General features: G+C 66.4%; 2 protein-coding genes across 4 annotated transcripts in view; both read right to left on the bottom strand.

Moving 5' to 3' along the window:
- Positions 1 to 827: 827 nt before the first annotated feature.
- Positions 828 to 6,813, bottom strand: GP1BB (glycoprotein Ib platelet subunit beta). Its single transcript, XM_051973211.1, has 2 exons — positions 4,988 to 6,813; positions 828 to 2,771 (listed from the first exon to the last, which is right to left on the bottom strand). Exons 1-2 carry the CDS (start codon positions 4,995 to 4,997, stop codon positions 2,173 to 2,175), a joined length of 609 nt encoding a protein of 202 aa, XP_051829171.1. The 5' UTR covers positions 4,998 to 6,813; the 3' UTR covers positions 828 to 2,172.
- A 72-nt stretch (positions 6,814 to 6,885) lies between these two features.
- SEPTIN5 (septin 5) overlaps positions 6,886 to 20,075 on the bottom strand; it is a 29,530-nt gene continuing 16,340 nt past the window's right edge. Inside the window, exons 1-11 of one of the 3 annotated variants that reach the window (XM_051973209.1) lie at positions 19,336 to 19,463; positions 16,760 to 16,856; positions 15,845 to 15,931; positions 15,286 to 15,409; positions 15,059 to 15,193; positions 13,236 to 13,353; positions 13,015 to 13,116; positions 11,938 to 12,034; positions 9,781 to 9,916; positions 8,807 to 8,909; positions 6,886 to 8,533 (exon numbers count right to left, since the gene is read on the bottom strand). In XM_051973209.1, coding sequence (XP_051829169.1) covers positions 8,477 to 8,533; positions 8,807 to 8,909; positions 9,781 to 9,916; positions 11,938 to 12,034; positions 13,015 to 13,116; positions 13,236 to 13,353; positions 15,059 to 15,193; positions 15,286 to 15,409; positions 15,845 to 15,931; positions 16,760 to 16,856; positions 19,336 to 19,422 — 1,143 coding nt within the window. In that variant the 5' untranslated portion in view covers positions 19,423 to 19,463 and the 3' untranslated portion in view covers positions 6,886 to 8,476. Of the gene's footprint in view, positions 8,534 to 8,806; positions 8,910 to 9,780; positions 9,917 to 11,937; positions 12,035 to 13,014; positions 13,117 to 13,235; positions 13,354 to 15,058; positions 15,194 to 15,285; positions 15,410 to 15,844; positions 15,932 to 16,759; positions 16,857 to 18,638; positions 19,011 to 19,335; positions 19,464 to 20,075 lie in introns of those variants that run through there. The other 2 variants (XM_051973208.1, XM_051973210.1) reach the window with 2 other exon arrangements.

The raw sequence follows: 20,075 nt of genomic DNA, 5'->3' as shown, positions 1-20,075 counted from the left end.
TGCGTGTGTCTCTGTCTGCTTGTGTCTGCGTGTGTCTCTGTCTGCTTGTGTCTGCGTGTGTCTCTGCTTGTGTCTGTGTGTCTCTGTCTGCTTGTGTCTGCGTGTGTCTCTGTCTGCTTGTGTCTGCGTGTCTCTGTCTGCGTGTGTCTCTGTCTGCTTGTGTCCGCGTGTGTCTCTGTCTGCTTGTGTCCGCGTGTGTCTCTGTCTGTCTCTGTCTCTCTCCCCTACCCTTTCCTCTGCCTCAGCCTTCCCCCCCAGCTGCTGTGATCAGTCCCCAAACTCCCAGAGCCTTCTCTGTCAGGCAACCGTTAGAGCACCTCTGCTCCAGAGAGCGGCAGTCGGGGCGCGGGGAGGACGCCCCTCCCCTCTTTTTTAGAGAGGTGGGGAGGGCCAGCCCCAGGTGGAAGTGGAATTGTAGCAGGAGTCTTTGGACCCCGGCCGTGGCCAGCACCAGGTGAACGGGGCTCTATCCGAGGGCGCCGGCATCTAAGGGGGCACATTTCCCTGGATGGGATCCTTCGCCATGAGGCTGTGCTCCCCCGAGACAGCACTGAGTTGGTAGAATGGAGCTGAATCCCCCGTGTGAAGGTTTTACACTCACTGGGCTGTCCAGCCACTTTTGCTCCCTATGTCCCTGGCTCCCCTTGGGCTTCCAAGCTATCGCCTTCTCCCTTAGGACCCAGAGGTGGGAGAAAGGGGGAGCCGGCACCCATTAATCCCCAGCGTCGGCCCTAAATAACCTAAATACGACCCCTAAATCGCCCTCCCAGGCCCATGGCTGCTCGTCCCCTCCCGGCTCCCTCTCTGAGAGGAAACAATCCCGCCGATCCTGGGCTCAGTGATTTATTTGGATGACCCCCCATTCCCTTCACCCCCCCCCATACACCCTTGTTTCCAACCTGGAAATCGGACCCTGTCAAAGAGCTGAGCAGATGATGGGGCCCATTTTTCGGTCCTGCCCCCGGGGCCACTGAAGCCCACACCTCCTTCTGGGATTGATTTCTTCCCTGCCCCTCCCCCAACCTTGCCACTGTGTTCCAGGTGGGACAGATGGGGGGGGGCTTCCACAGGCCCCAGATCGGAAAGCTGAAAGGGCCCCAAGATGTCCCTTAGTCCCACCCTCCCATTTTAGGAACCCAAGCTCTTCTTCGGTTCTGTGCTTTGGGCCCCACTGTCGCTCTGCTGGGCTCGGGGTCTGAGGAGACTATATATAACATGACCTGTCACCCCCGCTGCTCTGCTGGAGTCCGGAGACCCCGCCCCCCAGCATCGCCTGGCCCCGCGGGGCAGAAAGATTTAGTTTGGTTTTGGGGAACAAAGGTTCGGGCAGAGTCCCCCAAGCACGTGGGAGGGCCGGACAGCGCATGCGCCAGAAGGCCCCCGGGCCGGATCTCCATGCTACACTGCAATGAATTGTGGCCATCCCAGAATCTCACTGATGGGGGGGCCCCGTGGACGGTTCCAGCAAATGCTAGAAGACTCCCCCTCGTGAAGCAGCCAGGGCCCCCGGGCCCTTCCCCTGGGGCGGCCCCCACTGCTGGCGGGGCTTTGGCCCCTTTGAGCCCAGACTCCATCTCCTTGGGCAGAGCTGTCGCCCCCCTCAGTCGGCCCTTCAGCGGATCCTCCCTGGGGCCCGGATGCATTAGTGCCTGTCGGGTCCCGAGCCTGGGGGCCACCCAGCCTGGCTGGAGGGAAGGCTGGCAGAGGGGAGAGAGCCCCTGGAGGGGAGGGGAAGCAGGGGGGAGGGGCGAAGGTGAGGCTTTGGGCAGTGAGCACAGAGTCCTGGGTCACCTTCCCCACGGGGGTGAAAGTCAGGGGGAGGATGGGCCAGTGGGAACACTGAACTCTGGCGTGGGCAGCTGGAGGGGACGGACACCAGCGCTGGGGGGTCTCCCCCTTTCCCTGCAGATGCGAGGGATCAGTCTGTGGGACCTGGGGAGGCTTGAGGGGTTAAGGGGCAGGACTGGACCTTAGCCCAGGTTACATTAGGGGAGCCCTAGCCCCAAGCAGGGCCGGGCAGGGGCATTGGCCGGGTCAAAGGGGCACAAGCCAAGGCTTTGCTCAGCTCGGATCCGAGGGGTCCCGGGCGGCACCGGCAGGGCAGGGGCACTGGGCGAGGAGACACCAGCCCGGCTCGGGCCGCCTCGGGTCAGGGGGTCCGGCCGCCTCGGGTCAGGGGTCCCGGGCCGCCAGAGGCGCGGTCTGCAGCAGCTCCTGCGCCGTGAGCCGGGCCTCCCTGGCCAGCGCCCGGTAGCGCCAGAGGCGGCGCAGCAGCAGCAGCAGCAGCAGGGCGTGCAGCAGCAGCAGGCAGAGGAGGGCGAGCTGCACGCCCAGCGCCTGGCTGCAGCCCGCCCACCCGCAGGAGGCGCGCAGCTCCTCGGGGCCCAGGTAGAGCAGCAGCCGGTCCCGGAGCTGGGGGGGCCCCGAGCAGCGCAGGTCCAGGTAGGTCCGGCGGTCCTGCTGCGCCCCGAGCCAGGCGCGCAGGTAGAGCAGCTCGCAGTCGCAGCGCCACGGGTTGGCTTCCAGGTGCGCCAGGCGCAGGCCGGGCAGCCCGTCGAAGAGCCCCGCGGGCAGGCTGCTCAGGTTGTTGCCCTGGAGGAAGATCTCCGTGGTGCCCGCGGGGAAAGCCCTGGGCAGGCCGGCCGCCGTCAGCTGCAGGTTCCGGCAGTCCACCAGGCCGCCGCCGCAGCGGCAGCGCGCGGGGCACGCCGGGACCCGAGGCGCCCAGGCCAGCAGCAGGAGGCTCGAGGCCAGGGGCACCAGCAGCAGCCCTGGAACCGGAGAGCCCGTGATGGGGGGTGGGGTGGGGGGTAGGCCACGCCCAGCCCCGCCCGGATCCGCCCAGCCCCAGCCAGCTCCCAAAGTCAGAAGTGGGGGGGCCGCACAGGCCACGCCCAGCCCCGCCCGGATCCGCCCAGCCCCAGCCAGCCCCCAAAGTCAGAAGTGGGGGGAGCCGCACAGGCCCCGCCCAGACTCTAAAGGCAGAGGTACGGGGGGCGGTGCGCGGCGTCAGGCCACGCCCAGTCCCGCCCAGACCCCGCAGCAAGAGGTTCCTGAAGCAGCCTGAGGGGATGGGGATGGGCGCGGCCCCGCCCAGCCCCGCCCCGCCCGGCCCCGCCCAAACCCCAAAGTCAGAGGTACCTGGAGCAGCCCCGTGAGGAGGGGGGCCCCCGGCAGCCCCTTCCAGGCCCCAGCCAGACCCCCGACCCCCCAGCAGGGACCTCATCTGGGAGGGACGGACCCTGCTTCATGGAGGGGGAGAGCCGACCTTGGGCGGGGCCCTTCCTGAGCCTCCATGTCCCAGACCAGAAAGGAAAGGGCCTTTGGAAGCTAGAACTAAAGGCTAGAGGGACCCCGGAGAGCCCTTTCACAACCATTTTACAGCTGAGGAAACTGAGACCCACAAAAGGGGAAGGCCAATCAGTGGCTGAATTTGGATTCGAACCCACAGATCCTCAAGGCCTCTCCCTCTGTCCCCTAAGGAGGGCAAGGACCCATTCACCTCACCGCTGGAAGCTTTTATTAAGCACCTGCTGGATGCTAGGCTCCCGTGGTGGGAGGGCAGGGGTGTCCCAGACCTGGGGGGGGGGGGGCGCACAGGCCACGCCCCGCCCGGATCCGCCCAGCCCCAGCCAGCTCCCAAAGTCAGAAGTGGGGGGCCGCACAGGCCACGCCCAGCCCCGCCCGGATCCGCCCAGCCCCAGCCAGCTCCCAAAGTCAGAAGTGGGGGGCCGCACAGGCCACGCCCAGCCCCGCCCGGATCCGCCCAGCCCCAGCCAGCTCCCAAAGTCAGAAGTGGGGGCGGGCGCACAGGCCCCGCCCAGACTCTAAAGGCAGAGGTACGGGGGGCGGTGCGCGGCGTCAGGCCACACCCAGTCCCGCCCAGACCCCGCAGCAAGAGGTACCTGAAGCAGCCTGAGGGGATGGGGATGGGCGCGGCCCCGCCCGGCCCCGCCCAGCCCCGCCCAAACCCCAAAGTCAGAGGTACCTGGAGCAGCCCCGTGAGGAGGGGGGCCCCCGGCAGCCCCTTCCAGGCCCCAGCCAGACCCCCGACTCCCCCAGCAGGGACCTCATCTGGGAGGGACGGACCCTGCTTCATGGAGCGGGAGAGCCGACCTTGGGCGGGGCCCTTCCTGAGCCTCCATGTCCCAGACCAGAAAGGAAAGGGCCTTTGGAAGCTAGAACTAAAGGCTGGAGGGGACCCGGGAGAGCCCTTTCACAACCATTTTACAGCTGAGGAAACTGAGACCCACAAAAGGGGAAGGCCAATCAGTGGCTGAATTTGGATTCGAACCCACAGATCCTCAAGGCCTCTCCCTCTGTCCCCTAAGGAGGGCAAGGACCCAGTCACCTCACTGCTGGAAGCTTTTATTAAGCACCTGCTGGATGCTAGGCTCCAGTGGTGGGAGGGCAGGGGTGTCCCAGACCCTGGGGGGGGGGGGGCTGTGCCTTGAAGGACAGTTAGGGAGAAACCTAAAGGCGGGTTTCCAGCCCCGAGCCTGCCTGAGAGGCTACCTGCCATGCAACCCCCTCTTCCAGACTCAGTTTCCCCCTCTGTGCCCTGCCTTCCCTACCTCCAGTGCGGCTTCCTTGGCAGGATGGAGGGGGGGCTTCGGCTGCCCCTGCACCATTTCTCCCTGAGCCTCCGTTCCCTCGTCTGTCAGACTGAGGGGTGGGAAGAGTGGGGGCCCCGGCCTGGCCTGAGTGTGAGGGCCCCGGGACCAGGGGAGCAGGGGCTCGGGCCTGGGAGGGGTCGGGGCGAGGTCCCGGAGGGCTCCACAGCCGTGCTCCAAAGGCTGTTCTTCGAGGAGGCCGTCTGAGGGCTAGCGGGGGAGGGGTCCCGGCAGGGAGGAGACCCCCATTTTTGGCTGAAGATGGCGCCCCTCCCTGCCCCCTCCCCAGCCCCGGGTCGCAGACCTGGAGGCCCCCCCCCCCCCGCCCTGTCCCCTTCCCTAAGCCCTTCCATCCCGGCCTAGGCTAGACTCACCAGAGCCCATGGCCTCGGCTGGCAGGGCAGAGAGATGGAAGATGACGGGGCTTGGGCAGGCTGGCCTCCCCCACTGAGCCTCCGGGGCCGGCCCCAGTAAGGCAGCCCCAGATAAGGCCGGGCCCGCCCCTCCCCACCCACCAGCCCACAGGAAAGAGGGGGCAGCCCGTGGGCCTGGGGTGGGGGGAGGGAGAGGAAGCGACGAACCCGAATGTGGGAAACTGAGACTCAACGGAAGCCCGGGCCGGAGGAGGTACGACTGGCCAATTCACGAAAAAGATCCGGGGGTCTTAATGAATGCAAGTTCAACGGGAGACTAGCGGGGAAGCTACAAAAGCTGGACCTCCCACTCTGGGCCTCAGTTTCCCACATTAGAAGAAATAGTCTCTGAGGATTCTTCTCCTTCTAAACCTATGATCCAGAGTGACCTCTCTGAACCTCAGTTTCCCCCTCTGAGCGGGAGGTTAAACCCCCAAATCTTCCCATTCTAAGCCTATGACCCAGAGTGACCTCTCTGGACCTCAGTTTCCCCCTCTGAGCGGGAGGGGGTTGAGTTCCTTCCAGTTCTCCCCTAAGATGCTGAGAGCTGCTCTATGTGGCCCTGAGCTTGAGCTCCCAGAGCCTCAGTTTCCACCTCTGTAAAAGGGGGGGTCCGGGGAGATGCGCTCCGAGGCCCCCCAGCTAAGAGCTCAGGGAGCACCGTAGTAAGGCACAGTCAGAGCTTCCTTGCGGAGGAAGCAGCCGGGCCGGGGGCACCGGGTGGGGGCTCGAGGGTGTCATGGGGACAGCACCGGCTGGAGGGAGCCAGAGGCTCCCCCTTTCTGGCCGAGCGGTCGTGGGCCTGCAGCTCTGCCTCCCTGAGGCATCTGGGAAATGGGTATTCTCCGGACCGCAGAGCTGGCCCTGGCGGGGCCGTCCCCTGGGAGAAAGCCCTCACGCCCCGGGACCCAGAAGCACTTCTTCGGCCTTTGAGGAAGTGGGGAGTGATGGGCCGGGGGCGCCGGGGAGCCCTTCAGACTGGGCTTGCTCTGCTTGGCCCCGGGGGGCAGCAGCGAGGGAAGTGATGGGGGGGGCACGGATCCGCTCAGGTTGGGGGAAAGGTACCGTGGTTATCCCCCAGGGGAACGGGCTCCTGACAGGTAGTGAGCTCCCCGTGCTCAGGGGACGCCCGGCGGGGCCAGTGATAGATCCTGGCTATTCGCTAAATGAGTGAGGGTCCCAGGCCTCGTGGCGAGACGGAGCCAGCATCTGAGCTCCAGGCCCCCTGGGAAACGTGCGGCGGGGGGGGCGGCGGTCCCCGGAGAGCCTGGGGGCCCCACGGGCCGGCCGGGGAGGCTGCTAGGGGAGATAGGGGAGCTGAGTCAGCAGGGGCGGGTAAGGGGTTTCCTGGCCCCCTCCCCCCAGGCCCAGCCGCCACAAGGAACACACGGGACAAGGCGGGAGCTCCGTCGCATCGTTCCTCTCCCAGCATCCTCAGGAAACAGCCACAAGCCAGAAGGTTACTAACAAAAAGGCTCCATTTCCAAAGGGGAGGGGGACAGAGAGACACTGTACAGAGACCAGGAACCGGGCCACGAGTCCAAAGTGGGGGTGGGGAGGGGCCTGAGCAGGAGCGGGAGAGAGAGAGAGAGAGAGAGACTGCCCCCAGAGGCTGATGGACATGCAGGACCTGGCCTGGAGAACGGGGAGCCCGCCTGCCTGGGACCCCTTTCCTGGGGCAGCCTGGGCCCCGAACCAGAGGGGTCTGGGAAACCAGCCAGTGCCAGGAGGGCTTGGGATGCGCAAGGGGTGACCGAGCTGGGGGGGGGGCGGGATGATTCAGCTGGGGGGGGTGACCGAGCTGGGGGGGGGGAATGATTCAGCCGGGGGGGGGGGGGGTGACTGAGCCGGGGGGGGGTGACTGAGCCGGGGCGGGGGGGGATGATTCAGCCGGGGGGGGGTGACTGAGCTGGGGGGGGACGCGACCGAGCCGGGGGTGTGTGACTGAGCTGGGGGCGCTGCTGGGCCCCCACCCTAGCAAGGCTTCAGAGCCCTGGGTCAGAAACAGGTTGGGGTGGGGGAAGGGCTCAGCTAGGTCAGGGACTCTGGGATCCCATGGGGGATGGGCTGCAGGGATCAGGGATGCTCCTGCATCTTCTGCCCATCTAGGAAGGGCCTCTTCCCTCCATGCCCAGCGGCAACTGAGCCAGGGTCAGATGGGGGGGCTGGCAGGATCATAGGCCTGACCGGGGTCAGATGGGGGGCTGGCTGGGGTCATGGGGGGCTGGCTGGGGTCAGATGGGGGGCTGGCCTGGTGGAGAATCTCCCCCCTCTCTCCCTTCAGCTCCCCAGGCTACCCCATCTAGGGGACAGCCAGAGGCCTGAGCAGCCCAGGAGGCTCAGCATGGAAAGAGCGCTGGGGGCTGCCCGAGGGAGGATTTGGGGGCTCCTGCCGCCCTCCCAGGCATCCCCCACCTGAGCCCTCGGACGGGCAGAAGCCAAGCTGCGAGCGTGAGTGCGTGCTGGGGCCGGGGCTCTGGGCCGGGGCGCTGATAGCGGGGCGGGGTCCATGGGAGGAGGATGTGGAGCAAGATGACCTGGATTCAAATCCTGCTTCCTGTACCTATGATCCCTTCATCTTGAGCCTCAGTTTCCCCATCTGTAACAATACCGGCTAGCATTTCTCTAGTCTTTTTAGGTTGATAAATATGACTCACGAACCTCCGAACAACAGGGGGAGGTAGGTGCTATCGCTCTCCCCATTTTACAGTTAAGGAAACTGAGGCAGGATGAGGTTAAGAGACTTTTCCAGGGTCACCCCGCTGGGGAGTTTCCATGGCAGTATTTGAATTCAGGTCTTCCTGGCTCCAGGCCAGCGCTCTGCGCGCCGAGGACTCATTTGTGAAGGAGGGGCCCGGGCACCCCGAGGCCTCGAGGCGGCTTCTGGCAGTAAGTCCCACGTCCCTAGAAGTGCTCTGGCTTCTCCCCTCCCCGGATGGGCAGGGCTGGCGGGGTGGGGGGAGCCACATAGCCCTTATCTGCCTGCACCATAGTCCCCCCCCTTCCCAGCAGGGGGGAGAAGGGGACCCTAGGAGGAAGGAAGGGGGGGCCTGACCGCCCCCAGCCCCCAGGTCTGCAGGGAGCCTCGGGCCAGGCTGACGGGGAGGGGGCCCGGGAGAGGGCCTTGGTCCTTACAAGGCAGGGGAGGCACGAGGAGCTGGGGCCGGGGCGGGGCTGGGGAGGCCCCCTATGGGGGAGGGGCGGGCCGAGCCCAGTCCTGGTCCTCGCCACCCAAGCCTGGAGGGGGGAGCGCTAGTCCGGGAGGCCTGAGTCACACGGGGGCACCCGGCCCTGCTGGGGCCGGCACGGGCGGAGAATAAATTAGGGGTCTGGCGAGGGGGTCCCTCCCGGGGGAGCCCCCGGCAGCGAGGAGGGCCGGGCCTCCTCACCCCCACGCGGGGAGCTGGACGAGGGGCTCCTCGGGGGGAGGGCCCCGCGGCTGCGCCTGCATCACTGGTCCTGCATCTGCTGTTTCATCTTCTGCAGCATCTCCTGCATCCGCCTGAGCTGGGGGGGGAGGCGGGGATGGGAGGAGGCCACCGAGGCCTCCCCGAGCACCCCCGACCCCCCCGGCCTCCCCGCCCCCGAGCACCCCAAGGCTTCCCTGGCCCCCCCGACCTCCCCCACGGCTTCCCCAGCCCCCCTCCCCCCTCCCCAGCGGTCCCTACGGCCTCCCTCTCAGAGAGCGGGACAGAGTCGGGGCTGGGGAGACGGCGCAGGCCCAAAGGGGGACTCTCAGCGGCCACGGGGGTCGGGGGGCCCGGGCTCGCGGGGCCTTACCTCCTCATCCTTCATCTTGATCAGCTTCTCCGTCTCTGTGTCTGGGGTGGGCACGGGCAGGATGGGGATGGGGCTCTCAATGCGGCTGTCCTGGGTCAGTTTGCTACGGACGGAGCGGGGAGGGTCAGCCTGGCTTCCTGTCTCTGTGTCTCTGGGTCTGTCCCTCTCTGCCTCTCCCTTTCTATCTCTGTCACTGTCTCTGTCTCTGTCTGTCTGTCTCTGTCACTGTCTCTGTCTCTCTGTCTGTCTCTCTCTTTCTCTGTCTGTCTCTCTGTCTCTCTCACTCTCTCTTTGTCTGTCTCTCTCTGTCTCTCTCTCTCTATCTCTGTGTCTCTCTGGGTCTGTCCCTCTCTGCCTCTCCCTTTCTATCTCTGTCACTGTCTCTGTCTCTCCGTCTCTGTCTCTGTCACTGTCTCTGTCTCTCTCTCTCTCTGTCTCTGTCACTGTCTCTGTCTCTCTCTCTCTCTCCACTGCTCATATTCCATCTCCCACAGCCAGGAGAGGGGAGGCTGCACCACAGCCGGGCTGGGGCCCCCATCTCTGCTGGGCAGCTCTCTTGCCTCAGTTTCCTTCCCGTCCCACGCTTCCTCAGCACCCCTGACTCCAGCCCTGCAGCTCCCCGCGGCTGCCCTGGCTGGGGGGGAGCTGGGAAACACTGGCCAAGCCGGGGAGGGAGAAGGGGCCGGGCCCCAGGGCTCCTCAGGCAGGAGCCGGTTGCCTCGGGCTCTACTTCGCTCAACGTGATTCAGTTCCTTTCGGCCAACATTTATTAAGCGCCTGCTGTGTGCAGGACCTGACCGGGTCTTTGGGAGAGGAAGGAAGTTTAGACGAGACAGTTGTGCCCCGGAGGAAGCCGGAACAGCAGCCGCCTTGGGAAGGCCCGAGGTCTGGGCCATTAAATGGCTTCAAGCAGAGGCTGCTGGGTAGCCTTCCCTCCCCGCCCCCGCTCGGGCCACCCCTCCCCCGGCTCCCACCTGGTCATCTGCTGGATGCAGTGCGCCCGGTAGTTCTCGTAGTGCACGTCGCAGGTCACGTCCTTCAGGTCGTGCATGTGCGTCCGGATCAGCATGTTCCGAAGCTTCACGAAGTCGCAGTGAGCCTGGTTCTCCACTGCGGGGAAGAGGGGGCGCTGGGCCTTGGGGCCTCTCTGCCGCCGCCCGCCCTGCCCCCTCCCGGGGAGGCTGCCCCGCCCGGACACACTGGCCGCAGGCTCTGGGCCTCCTTTGTGAAAGGAAGGGCTCTGCTCTGCTCGGAAGCCCTCCCTGTGCCACCCCAGTTCTAATCCCCTCCCTGTGCCACCCCAGTTCTAATCCCCTGCCTGTGCCATCCCCAGTTCTGTGCTCCCTGTGCCATCCCCAGTTCTAATCCCCTCCCTGTGCCACCCCAGTTCTAATCCCCTGCCTGTGCCATCCCCAGTTCTGTGCTCCCTGTGCCATCCCCAGTTCTAATCCCCTCCCTGTGCCATCCCCAGTTCTGTGCTCCCTGTGCCACCCCAGTTCTAATCCCCTCCCTCTGCCATCCCCAGTTCTGTGCTCCCTGTGCCACCCCAGTTCTAATCCCCTGCCTGTGCCATCCCCAGTTCTGTGCTCCCTGTGCCACCCCAGTTCTAATCCCCTCCCTGTGCCATCCCCAGTTCTGTGCTCCTGTGCCATCCCCAGTTCTAATCCCCTCCCTGTGCCATCCCCAGTTCTGTGCTCCCTGTGCCATCCCCAGTTCTAATCCCCTCCCTGTGCCATCCCCAGTTCTGTGCTCCCTGTGCCACCCCAGTTCTAATCCCCTGCCTGTGCCATCCCCAGTTCTGTGCTCCCTGTGCCACCCCAGTTCTAATCCCCTCCCTGTGCCATCCCCAGTTCTGTGCTCCCTGTGCCATCCCCAGTTCTAATCCCCTCCCTGTGCCATCCCCAGTTCTGTGCTCCCTGTGCCACCCCAGTTCTAATCCCCTCCCTGTGCCATCCCCAGTTCTAATCCCCTGCCTGTGCCACCCCAGTTCTAATCCCCTGCCTGTGCCACCCCAGTTCTAATCCCCTGCCTGTGCCATCCCCAGTTCTAATCCCCTCCCTGTGCCATCCCCAGTTCTGTGCTCCCTGTGCCATCCCCAGTTCTGTGCTCCCTGTGCCATCCCCAGTTCTGTGCTCCTGTGCCACCCCAGTTCTAATCCCCTCCCTGTGCCATCCCCAGTTCTGTGCTCCCTGTGCCACCCCAGTTCTAATCCCCTCCCTGTGCCATCCCCAGTTCTGTGCTCCCTGTGCCATCCCCAGTTCTAATCCCCTCCCTGTGCCATCCCCAGTTCTGTGCTCCCTGTGCCATCCCCAGTTCTAATCCCCTCCCTGTGCCACCCCAGTTCTAATCCCCTCCCTGTGCCATCCCCAGTTCTGTGCTCCCTGTGCCACCCCAGTTCTAATCCCCTCCTGTGCCATCCCCAGTTCTGTGCTCCCTGTGCCACCCCAGTTCTAATCCCCTGCCTGTGCCATCCCCAGTTCTGTGCTCCCTGTGCCACCCCAGTTCTAATCCCCTCCCTGTGCCATCCCCAGTTCTGTGCTCCCTGTGCTATCCCCAGTTCTAATCCCCTCCCTGTGCCATCCCCAGTTCTAATCCCCTCCCTGTGCCATCCCCAGTTCTAATCCCCTCCCTGTGCCACCCCAGTTCTAATCCCCTCCCTGTGCCATCCCCTGTTCTGTGCTCCCTCTCTCGGTTCTGACATTCTGTGCCCCTGGGGTCACCACGAGGGGAGCTGGGTAGATTGGGGAAGGGGTAATTAAAAGGTCTCCTTCTGCCTTGGGTTACTCCCCGCCCCCGGGCGCCGTACAGGAAGCCGATAGTGACACTCTGGTATGAAGGGGCTCGTCAGCTTCCCGAGGGGGTCTCTGAGGACAGGAGGCTCGTGATTTATTTTGGCGATGAGGCCGAACTGGGGGCAGACTGCTCGAGGTGCTGGAAGGCCACTGTCCCGGCCTCCCTGGCCCGGCCTCCCTGGCCCTGACCTCCCTGGCCCGGCCTCCCTGGCCCGGCCTCCCTGGCCCAACTTCCCTGGTTCCAGCAGGCCCCGGCCTCCCTGTCCCGGCCTCCCTGACCCGGCCTCCCTGTCCCGGCCTCCAGCAGCTGCCGGCCTTAGCAGTCCCCAGCAGACTCACCTTCCACGATGCCCCAGGGATAGAGCCTCCCCCGGACGCGCTGCCCCTTGGCCTCCACCACGGTGTTGCTGCCTATGACAGCAAAGGGGGCGCTCTCCTGAGGGGACAGAGGGCAATGAGGGGGGCCCGCGCTCGGTGCCGCCTCTCTGCCGATCCTCACCAAGGTCTCGGGAAAGAGCTGGGAGGCCCTTCGAGGCCATCGGGCCCACCCCACCCCCATTCTGCAGTTGGGGAAACTGAGGCCCAGGGTCACACGGGGCACCTGAGGCATGAGCCCGACTGTTTGGGTTCCAAATGCAGCCTTCCTTCCCCCGCCAGGGTCTCGAGCCCAGCTTTGGTCCCAGCCCTCGTGGCTCCCACAGCCCCCACCTTTCAAGGCCCTCCATGCTGATGTCTTCCCCGGGGCCCCCGCCGCACATGGCGCACAGGTGGGCACCCTCCCGGGCCCTCGGGGAGCTTTGCCGGCCCCTCCGGACCTCTGCCCTGCCCTGGAAAGTGGCCCCCGGAGGGCCGGCAGGGCCTGAGCCCAGCTCCAGGATGGGATGCTGGCCAAAGTTAGGCAGGCAGGCCCCGGGAAGGAGGGCCCTGGGGGTTAGAGATGGAGCGGGGAGCCCCTCTCTGACGGGGGCTTCTGAGGGGCTCTCTTCCTTGCTGCCCCGGGGATCCCCCAGAAGGAAGGGCCAGAGGACAGACAGACATGGGGGACAGACTAGCTCTGCCCTGGGCCCCGGCCCTTAAAAATTCAGCCACGCCGGCAAGATGGCCAGGCCAGGCTGGGAAGGAGGACGGCCTAGTGGGTCAGGGAGAGCAGTGAGAGCGCCGAGCGGGGATCAGGGGAGCCGGGCCTGTGGCCCAGTGAGAAAGAGCTAAGGGAGCTGGGCCCAGAGCGTGAGGCAGGGGAGCTGGGCCCAGAGCGTGAGGGCCAGAGGATCTGGGCCCAGAGACTGAGGGCCAGGGGAACCGGTCCCAGAGCATGAGGGCCAGAGGAGCCAGGCTTACAGGGCCAGGGGGAGCGGGGCCCAGAGCATGAGGGCCAGGGGAGCCGGGCCCAGCGAGCGAAGGCCAGCGGCCTCTTACCTTTAACTCTCGGTCCTGCTGCTTGAACTCCTCGTCCTCATCCGAGTCACACTCCGGGAACTGATAGACCTTAATCCCAAACTTGTCGATCTCTTCCCGGATCTAGGCCAGACCCTGAACTCAGAGCTGCATCCCGGGAGGCCGGCCCTCCCCCAGGCCCCTCCCTCCCCGGCCCTGACCCCACTTCGTGGGACCCTCAGGGAGGGGCCAGGGGACCTCACCCGCTCCTTCAGCTTTCGGATCTCTCCCGGGACGAGGCAGTCGGCTTTGGCGATGAGGGGGACGATGTTCACTTTTTCGTGAAGGGCCTTCATGAACTCCACGTCCACGGGCCGCAACCTAGGACGGCAGCGAGCCGTGAGAGGCGACCGGGGCCCGGGGAAGGGACGGAAGCACAGAGTGGCCAAACCGGACCAAACGTGACCTCTGGTCCAACCCGCACCGGAACCACACTGTCCTCTGTGACGGCTCCAGTGGGCGCCCGGCCTCTGCGGGAAGCACTCCGGGAAGCGAAGGCCCAGAACCTCTGGGGACAGCCCCTTCCACTTCCGGGGGAGTAGGTGGGGGAAGGTTTGTCCCGATCCCAAGCCTGAGACCAATCCCCGGCAGCTCCCCCACACCGGCCCGGCCCCTGCTCCACCCGACACCCCCCAAAGTCTCGTCTTCTTTCTGCAGGTGCCCCATCCCCAGCTCCTCTGGGTGACAGCCCCCCCCCCCAGCGGCTCTGGCTGACCCTCCTGTGATCCGGCCTCTGCCCTTCCCCTTCCTCTCAGGGTCCCCAAGGCGGGCTCGCCCAGGCCCTGCTCCGTTCATGTTTTCATGTGTTAGTTCGTTCATTTGAGGAAGTAACAAAGAAACAAATTTAGGTTTGGAGTCTACAGAACCCTCTGCCCCAGAGCTGGACCAAAGTGGGCCGAGAGGCGCCAAGCCTTCCGTCGGAGGCCGCGGGGCAGAGGGGGGCCTTGGGCCGGTTTGGCCCAGGTGAGCTGACAGCCAGGAGGGCCGGGGGCTTCTCTCGAGGATTACTGAGCACAGCCCCAGGCTTCTGCCCTCTCTGGGCCGGCCCCAGAAGCCTCCGGCCCCATCATCCCTCCCATGACAGGGCTCTCTCCCTTCTCTCTCCCAAGGAGGCAGAGGCGGGCAGCCTTGGGCCCATGGGGTCAGAGGTCGGCCAGGGCTCAGGGCAGGAGCAGGCTGGCTGCAGGGGTGCGGGGGATGTGGTCTGGGGCAAGGAAGGCCCCGGGGGAGGGGAGGCAGGGGCCCTGGAAGGACCAACCCCACCTGCACCACAGGTGTTGGCCCAGAGCCACCAAGGATGCAAGAGCTCTCAATTCTGGGCACCTTGTTTCTCTCTCTCTCTGTCTCTGACTCTCTCTCTCTTTCTTTCTCTCTCTCTCTGTCTCTGTCTCTCTCTCTCTCTCTCTCTCTCTCTCTCTCTCTGACTCTGTCTCTCTCACTCTGTCTCTCTTTCTCTGTCTCTGTCTCTCTCTCTTCTTTCTCTTTTTCTCCCTTCCTTTCTCCCTCTTTCTCTTTTCCTTCCTCTTTCTTCCCTCCTCTCTTCCTCTCTCTTTCTTTCTTTTTCTTTCTCTTTCTCTCTCTTCCTTCCACCCTGTGTAACTTATTCGTTACATTTCACATTTGCCCAGTTCCCAAAAGACGAGCAAAAGAAAGAGAGAAGCTGCTTCCTCAGTTTGGGGGAAACTGAGGTCCGGGGAAGGGATGCGGACTCAGTCCCCCAGCCAGCCAGTGGGAGAGGAGGGATCCCACAAGCTCAGCCTGACTCAGTGATTTTTCTGTTTCTTTTCAATGAACAAAGATCTGTTTTCTGTCCTTTCCGTCTCCCTCCCCTCTCCCTCCAACTGGGAAGATGAAGAGAAACCAGACTGGTCCCCGACGGCCCCGATTGCCTGCCCTTCCTCCCCAGGAAGCCCCGTCCTGGTGGCCCATGGTGCTCACCCCCACACGTGTCCCCCCGCCACACCGGCCCCCCCCGCCATGCCGTCCCCTCCCCCGCCACGCCGGCCCGCCCACTCTGCTCACCCACCCGTGCCCGAAGGGAGAAATGAAGTAGAGGCAGCAGTGGACTCGGTTGTCCTGGATGTTCTTGCGGTTGAGGCCGCTCTCGTCTCGGAAGTACTGCTCGAACTGCTGGTCCACGTAGTCCGTGATGGGCTTCCAGCTGGGGAATGGCCGAGGAGCGTTGGAATCGGGGGCTTCCCGGCTGCGGGCCCCAGGCTCTCGGGGCAGCGTCCCCGGCCCCCGCCCACTCACCACTGGGTGTTGTTGACCGCATCCCCAAAGCCCGGCGTGTCCACAATGGTCAGCTTCAGCTTCACGCCCTTCTCCTCGATGTCCACCGTGTGCTTCAGGATCTCCACTGTCTGGTTGATCCTCTCTGAGAAAGCCAAGGGCCCGCGGTCACAGCGTGGCCGAGCCGGCCGGGAGGGCCCGGAGCCCGGGCCCTACGAGGGGATGGCCCAGCTGGCCAAGGGAAGGCCGGGGTGCCCGCTGACCTCGCTGAGGTGCTCAGAGGCGCCTGCGGCCGGGGCTGGATGGGCTGGAAGGGTCGCGGGGGCCTCTGAGCACCCCCCAAGATGCCCCTCCAGCCTGCAGAGCTCCATGCCGGGGCCTCCCCCCCCCCTCCTTCAGGGGCCCGTTTCCCTCTGGCCTAACCCAGCCTCTTGGTCCAGGGTCCGAATCGGAGCGCCCGGGGCTCCCGGCCCGGCCGAGGGCGTTTTCAGCCGCCAGAGCCGAGGCTCCCAAACGGCGGTGATTACTGTCTGGGCGGTGGAAAGGACTCGGGGCCAGGCCCGGGGGAGGGGTCGCTCACCCTCCGCATTGAGGAGCTTCCGGTCCTTGTAGAGGTCCGTCAGGAACAGGCTGTTTACCAGGGTCGACTTCCCCAGGCCCGACTCCCCTAATGCACAGCAAGGAGGGCACAGTCACCAGGGAGCACGGGAGGCTGCTGGAGGCCGAGCGAGAGGGAGGCCCCGAGGCGGAGGCCGAGGACACGGGCGGCCTTCCCGGGAGGAGGGCAGAGGCCGGTGGCCGTGGGCCAGATGCCCACTCGGCCGGGGGAGGGCGGCCCAGGGAGTGGCCCGAGATGCCCCTGGGAGGGGACTGAGCCTCCCAGCCACCTCGGGCTGCTACTTTGTATCTTCCTTCTTGGAGCTCCTGTTCTCTCTGCCCACACCCCCCCACACACACTCTTCCCTGTCCACTAATGGGACCGCCACATTCCCCCTCCCTCAGACTGCCACATTCCCCCTCCCTCAGACTGCCACATTCCCCCTCCCTCAGACTGCCACACTCCCCCTCCCCCATCAGACCGCCACATCCCCCTCCCTCAGACTGCCACACTCCCCCTCCCCCATCAGACTGCCACACTCCCCCTCCCCCATCAGACTGCCACATCCCCCCTCCCCCAGACCGCCACACTCCCCCTCCCCTATCAGACTGCCACATCCCCCCTCCCCCATCAGACTGCCACATCCCCCCTCCCCCATCAGACTGCCACACTCCCCCTCCCCCATCAGACTGCCACATCCCCCCTCCCCCATCAGACTGCCACACTCCCCCTCCCCCATCAGACCGCCACATTCCCCCTCCCCCAGACTGCCACACTCCCCCTCCCCCACCAGACCGCCACACTCCCCCTCCCCCATCCACATTGGGGGGCTGGGACTGGGGCAGAAGGACCCCAGGGAGGGGTCACCCGGCGCCAGCCAAGCCGGGCACTGCTCACCGGCGACCATGAGCGTGAAATCGAATCCCTTCTTCACTGACTTGCGGTGCACCTGGTTGGGCAGCGTGGCAAAGCCCACGTACTGCTTGTCATGGTCCTGGAGGGCACAGAGCACAGGGGCGGGTGAGGTGCTGGGGCTGCTCAGAGTCGGGGGCCCGGGCCCCGCCCCCCGCCCCGCTCCGGCTCCTCCTCCGTCCCTCCCACGCGACGGCTCCGAGGAGCAAACGAGACAATTCCACCGACGGGGAAACTGAGGCAGAGATGAAGGGCTTTGCCCAGGATCGCACGACTAGTTGATGTTCCGGATTGAACCTGAACTTTGACCTGTGGGCCCAGGGGCTGAGCCATTGGGGCGCCCGAGGGGTCCCCAAGGGGGAGTGTCCCCGACAAGGCTCCGGGGGCGGGAGCTCTAACAGCACCAGGGGCCCCTGCGCGAGGGCGGGCCCCAAACCCTAAGACAAGCACTGGGCGGTCCCCGTGCCCGCTGCCTGTGACCCTGGATGAGGATCCTCCTGTGTCCCCAAGGCTCTAGACTCAGTGGTAGCCGAGGGATCTGCCACATGCGCAGTCGGCTCCGAGGAGCCCGGGGGAGGGGCCGGACCCCCTGACCTCCGGGCTCTGGCCCCCGGGCCCGCTGGAGCCCCCCAGGGAGGGAGCGGGGGAGGCCGCCGTCCCGGGTCCGCCCTCACGGAGCTTCCAGTGGGGAAAGGCCCCCAGGGGCCACGGGGACGAGTGGGGACGAGTGGGGACAAGGAGGGGCTACGGCCAGAGCGACCCCAGAGGCGCCCGGGGGCCGCCCAGCCCGAGCGGGGGGAGGGGGCCCGGCAGAAGCCAGCCCTCGGCCCCCTCCCCGGCGGGGCACGTGTGGGCACTCGCATTCGCTGCCGAGCGGCTCCCGAGAGCAGCTGCCGCCGGGCGCTGGTGGGCAGGAGAGCGCCTGTCCCGGCCCCCGCTCCAGCTCCGTGTGGGAGAAGCCGGGACGGGAGCGATATATATAGAAAGGAGGCCAGCTGGGCCGGCCCGAGCCGGCCCCCGCCTGCTGGGACACCCTGGGCTCGGAGCGGGGGAGGGGCCCACCTGACCCCCTTCCTCCTCGGGGGGGGGCCTCCCGCTCCCTCCCTCCCTCCCCCCGCGGCTGCTGCGCTAGCTGGACCAAGTCAGGACCCCCGGGGGGCCGGGGTCAGCGCCCCCCCCATGTGCATCGATGGGTTAATCAGACCCATTTCCGTGGCACTTCCCAGGCCGAGCTGGGCCAGATTCTCCCAGGGAGGGGGTTGAGCCCCCAGGACCCACTTGCCCCCACCGGGGCCCCCACGGGCCTTGTTCCCATGGAGACGGGGCCAGCAGGACCCCAGCCCCCGCTGAGGGCCGCCCCACGCACCCACGCTGCCCCCCCCATCTCCTAGAGGACGAGGCCGTTCCTTCCGTGGGCTCTTCCTCCAAGGGAAGGAAACTGAGACCCAGGGAGCTCAAATGCGGCCCAAGGTCCCACAAGGGGCTCCAGGGCTGAGATCTGAACCCAGACCCCGACGGGAGGCCGGCCTGCGGCTCGGGCTCCTCGGGGGGCCGGTTCGTCCTCCCCCGGCCGTGGGGACCCCCCAGTCGTGTTCCTGCCGGTCCTAATCCTCGGGCCCCACACGGGTTCGGGTCAGGACCAGGGCTTCTCCTCTCAGGCCACAAGCTTTGTTCAAGCCCCTGTAATCTCTGGCCTGGACTAGAGCCCGGCCTCCTTAGGGGCCTCCCCGCCTCCAGCCTCAGCCGCCGTGTCAGGGCCAGTTACCTTCCTGGGGCATCAGCCTGGGCACCGCGGCCCCCGCCCCCCCCCCGCCCAGGATTCAAACGCCAGCTTCTCAGCCCGGCCCCGAGTGCCCCTCGTCACCTTCCTGCGTGGGAGCCGAGGCTCCGGGGGCCAGAGACCGGAGCCGAAGGGGCCAGAGGGCTGCGGGGAACTGAGATGGAGCCTGAGTGCCCCTCCCCCTCCTGTTACAGAGAGGGAAACTGAGGCCCCGAGGGGTTCAATGTTCAAGGTCACCCTGGGAGTTCCACAGAACTGGAAGGAACCCGGTCCGGACTCCGGAGCCAGCCTGCTCTCACTGCTGCCGGGGACCGGTCTGGCCCGGCCTGCTCTGCCTTCTCCTCCCGGAGTCCTGCGCAGCGTGAGGGCCAGGCAGCCCCCCCTCCCGCCGGGCTCCGGGGGCTCAGCTCCCTCCCCGGGCTCCCCCGCCCCCTCCCCCATCCGAGACACAGCCGGAGGCGCTCCCCGCGGGGTCGGGCGCTCCCCGCGCCTCAGTTTCCCACTCTGCAAACCGGGCTGTAGCCGAGATGCTGCCCTACATTCTGTGATCGCCGGGGGAACGAGGACCGAGTCGGAGGCTGAGAGGGGCGCACACGCCCGCTCTCCCGTCCTCCTACACCCCGGCCCTGCCCCCCCCACGCCCTCCCGTCCCCCTCCCCTGACGGAGGGGCGCCCGAGGGGACCGGGAGCCCTCCCCAGGAGCCGCGGCGGCAGCCCCGAGCCCACGGGGGTCCGGCTCGGCCCCCGCCCTCCCCCAGCCTGGCCCCCCGCGGGCCGGTACCTTCAGCTTGGGCAGCCTCCTCTGGCCCTGGGTCCGAGGCGACAGCAGCTGCTCGGCCAGGTGGTCTTGGAGCACCAGGGTGTCCATAGCCGCCAGCAGCTCTGACAGGCTCCAGCCGCAGCCCCGCTCCGCCTTCCTGGCTGGCTGCCCGGCCCGCCCCGCTCCCCTCCCCCGACAGCTGGGAGCTGCCTATCTCTCCCACCCCCGCCCGAGCGAGGCTGCGAGCCCTGGGACGCCGCGTGCGCCCCTGCCCTGGCCTTGGGGCCCCAGGAGAGCGGGGAGAGCGGCTCGGCCCCCGGCCAAGCCCCTTCCCCTGCCGGGGCTCCGCGTCCTCATCTGTGCCAAGGGGTGCAACGGCCTTCTCTAACTCAAAGTGCCGCCGTGGGGGAGGAAAAGGCAGCCGGCGCCAGAGCCCCGAGTTCAGATCCTGGCCAGCACGGAGATGCAGGGTCCCGGGGGGGGGGGGGGACCCAAGCGGGCTTCAGAGCCCCTCATGCCCATCCCCCCTCCACGGCCTGGCTCCCCAGCCCCACCCCCCAACGTGACCAGCAGCTCTGAAGCCCCTCGTCCAGAGCCTCTGCTCCGGCCTCTCGCCCTCAGCCCCAAGCCAGCCTCCACAAGTCCTGATCCCCCTTTGTCCTCCATAGCCCTTCTCTCTCTCTCTGTCTCTCTCCTCTCTGTCTCTGTTTCTCTGTCTCTTTCCTCTCTCTGCCTGTCTGTCTGTCTCTCTCTCTTTCCTC

This window comes from Antechinus flavipes, chromosome 1, assembly GCF_016432865.1.
Source record: "Antechinus flavipes isolate AdamAnt ecotype Samford, QLD, Australia chromosome 1, AdamAnt_v2, whole genome shotgun sequence".
Classification (NCBI taxonomy): Eukaryota; Metazoa; Chordata; class Mammalia; order Dasyuromorphia; family Dasyuridae; genus Antechinus; species Antechinus flavipes.
Note: the sequence above shows the minus strand (reverse complement) of the source record. Positions and strands in the feature narration are given on the sequence as shown.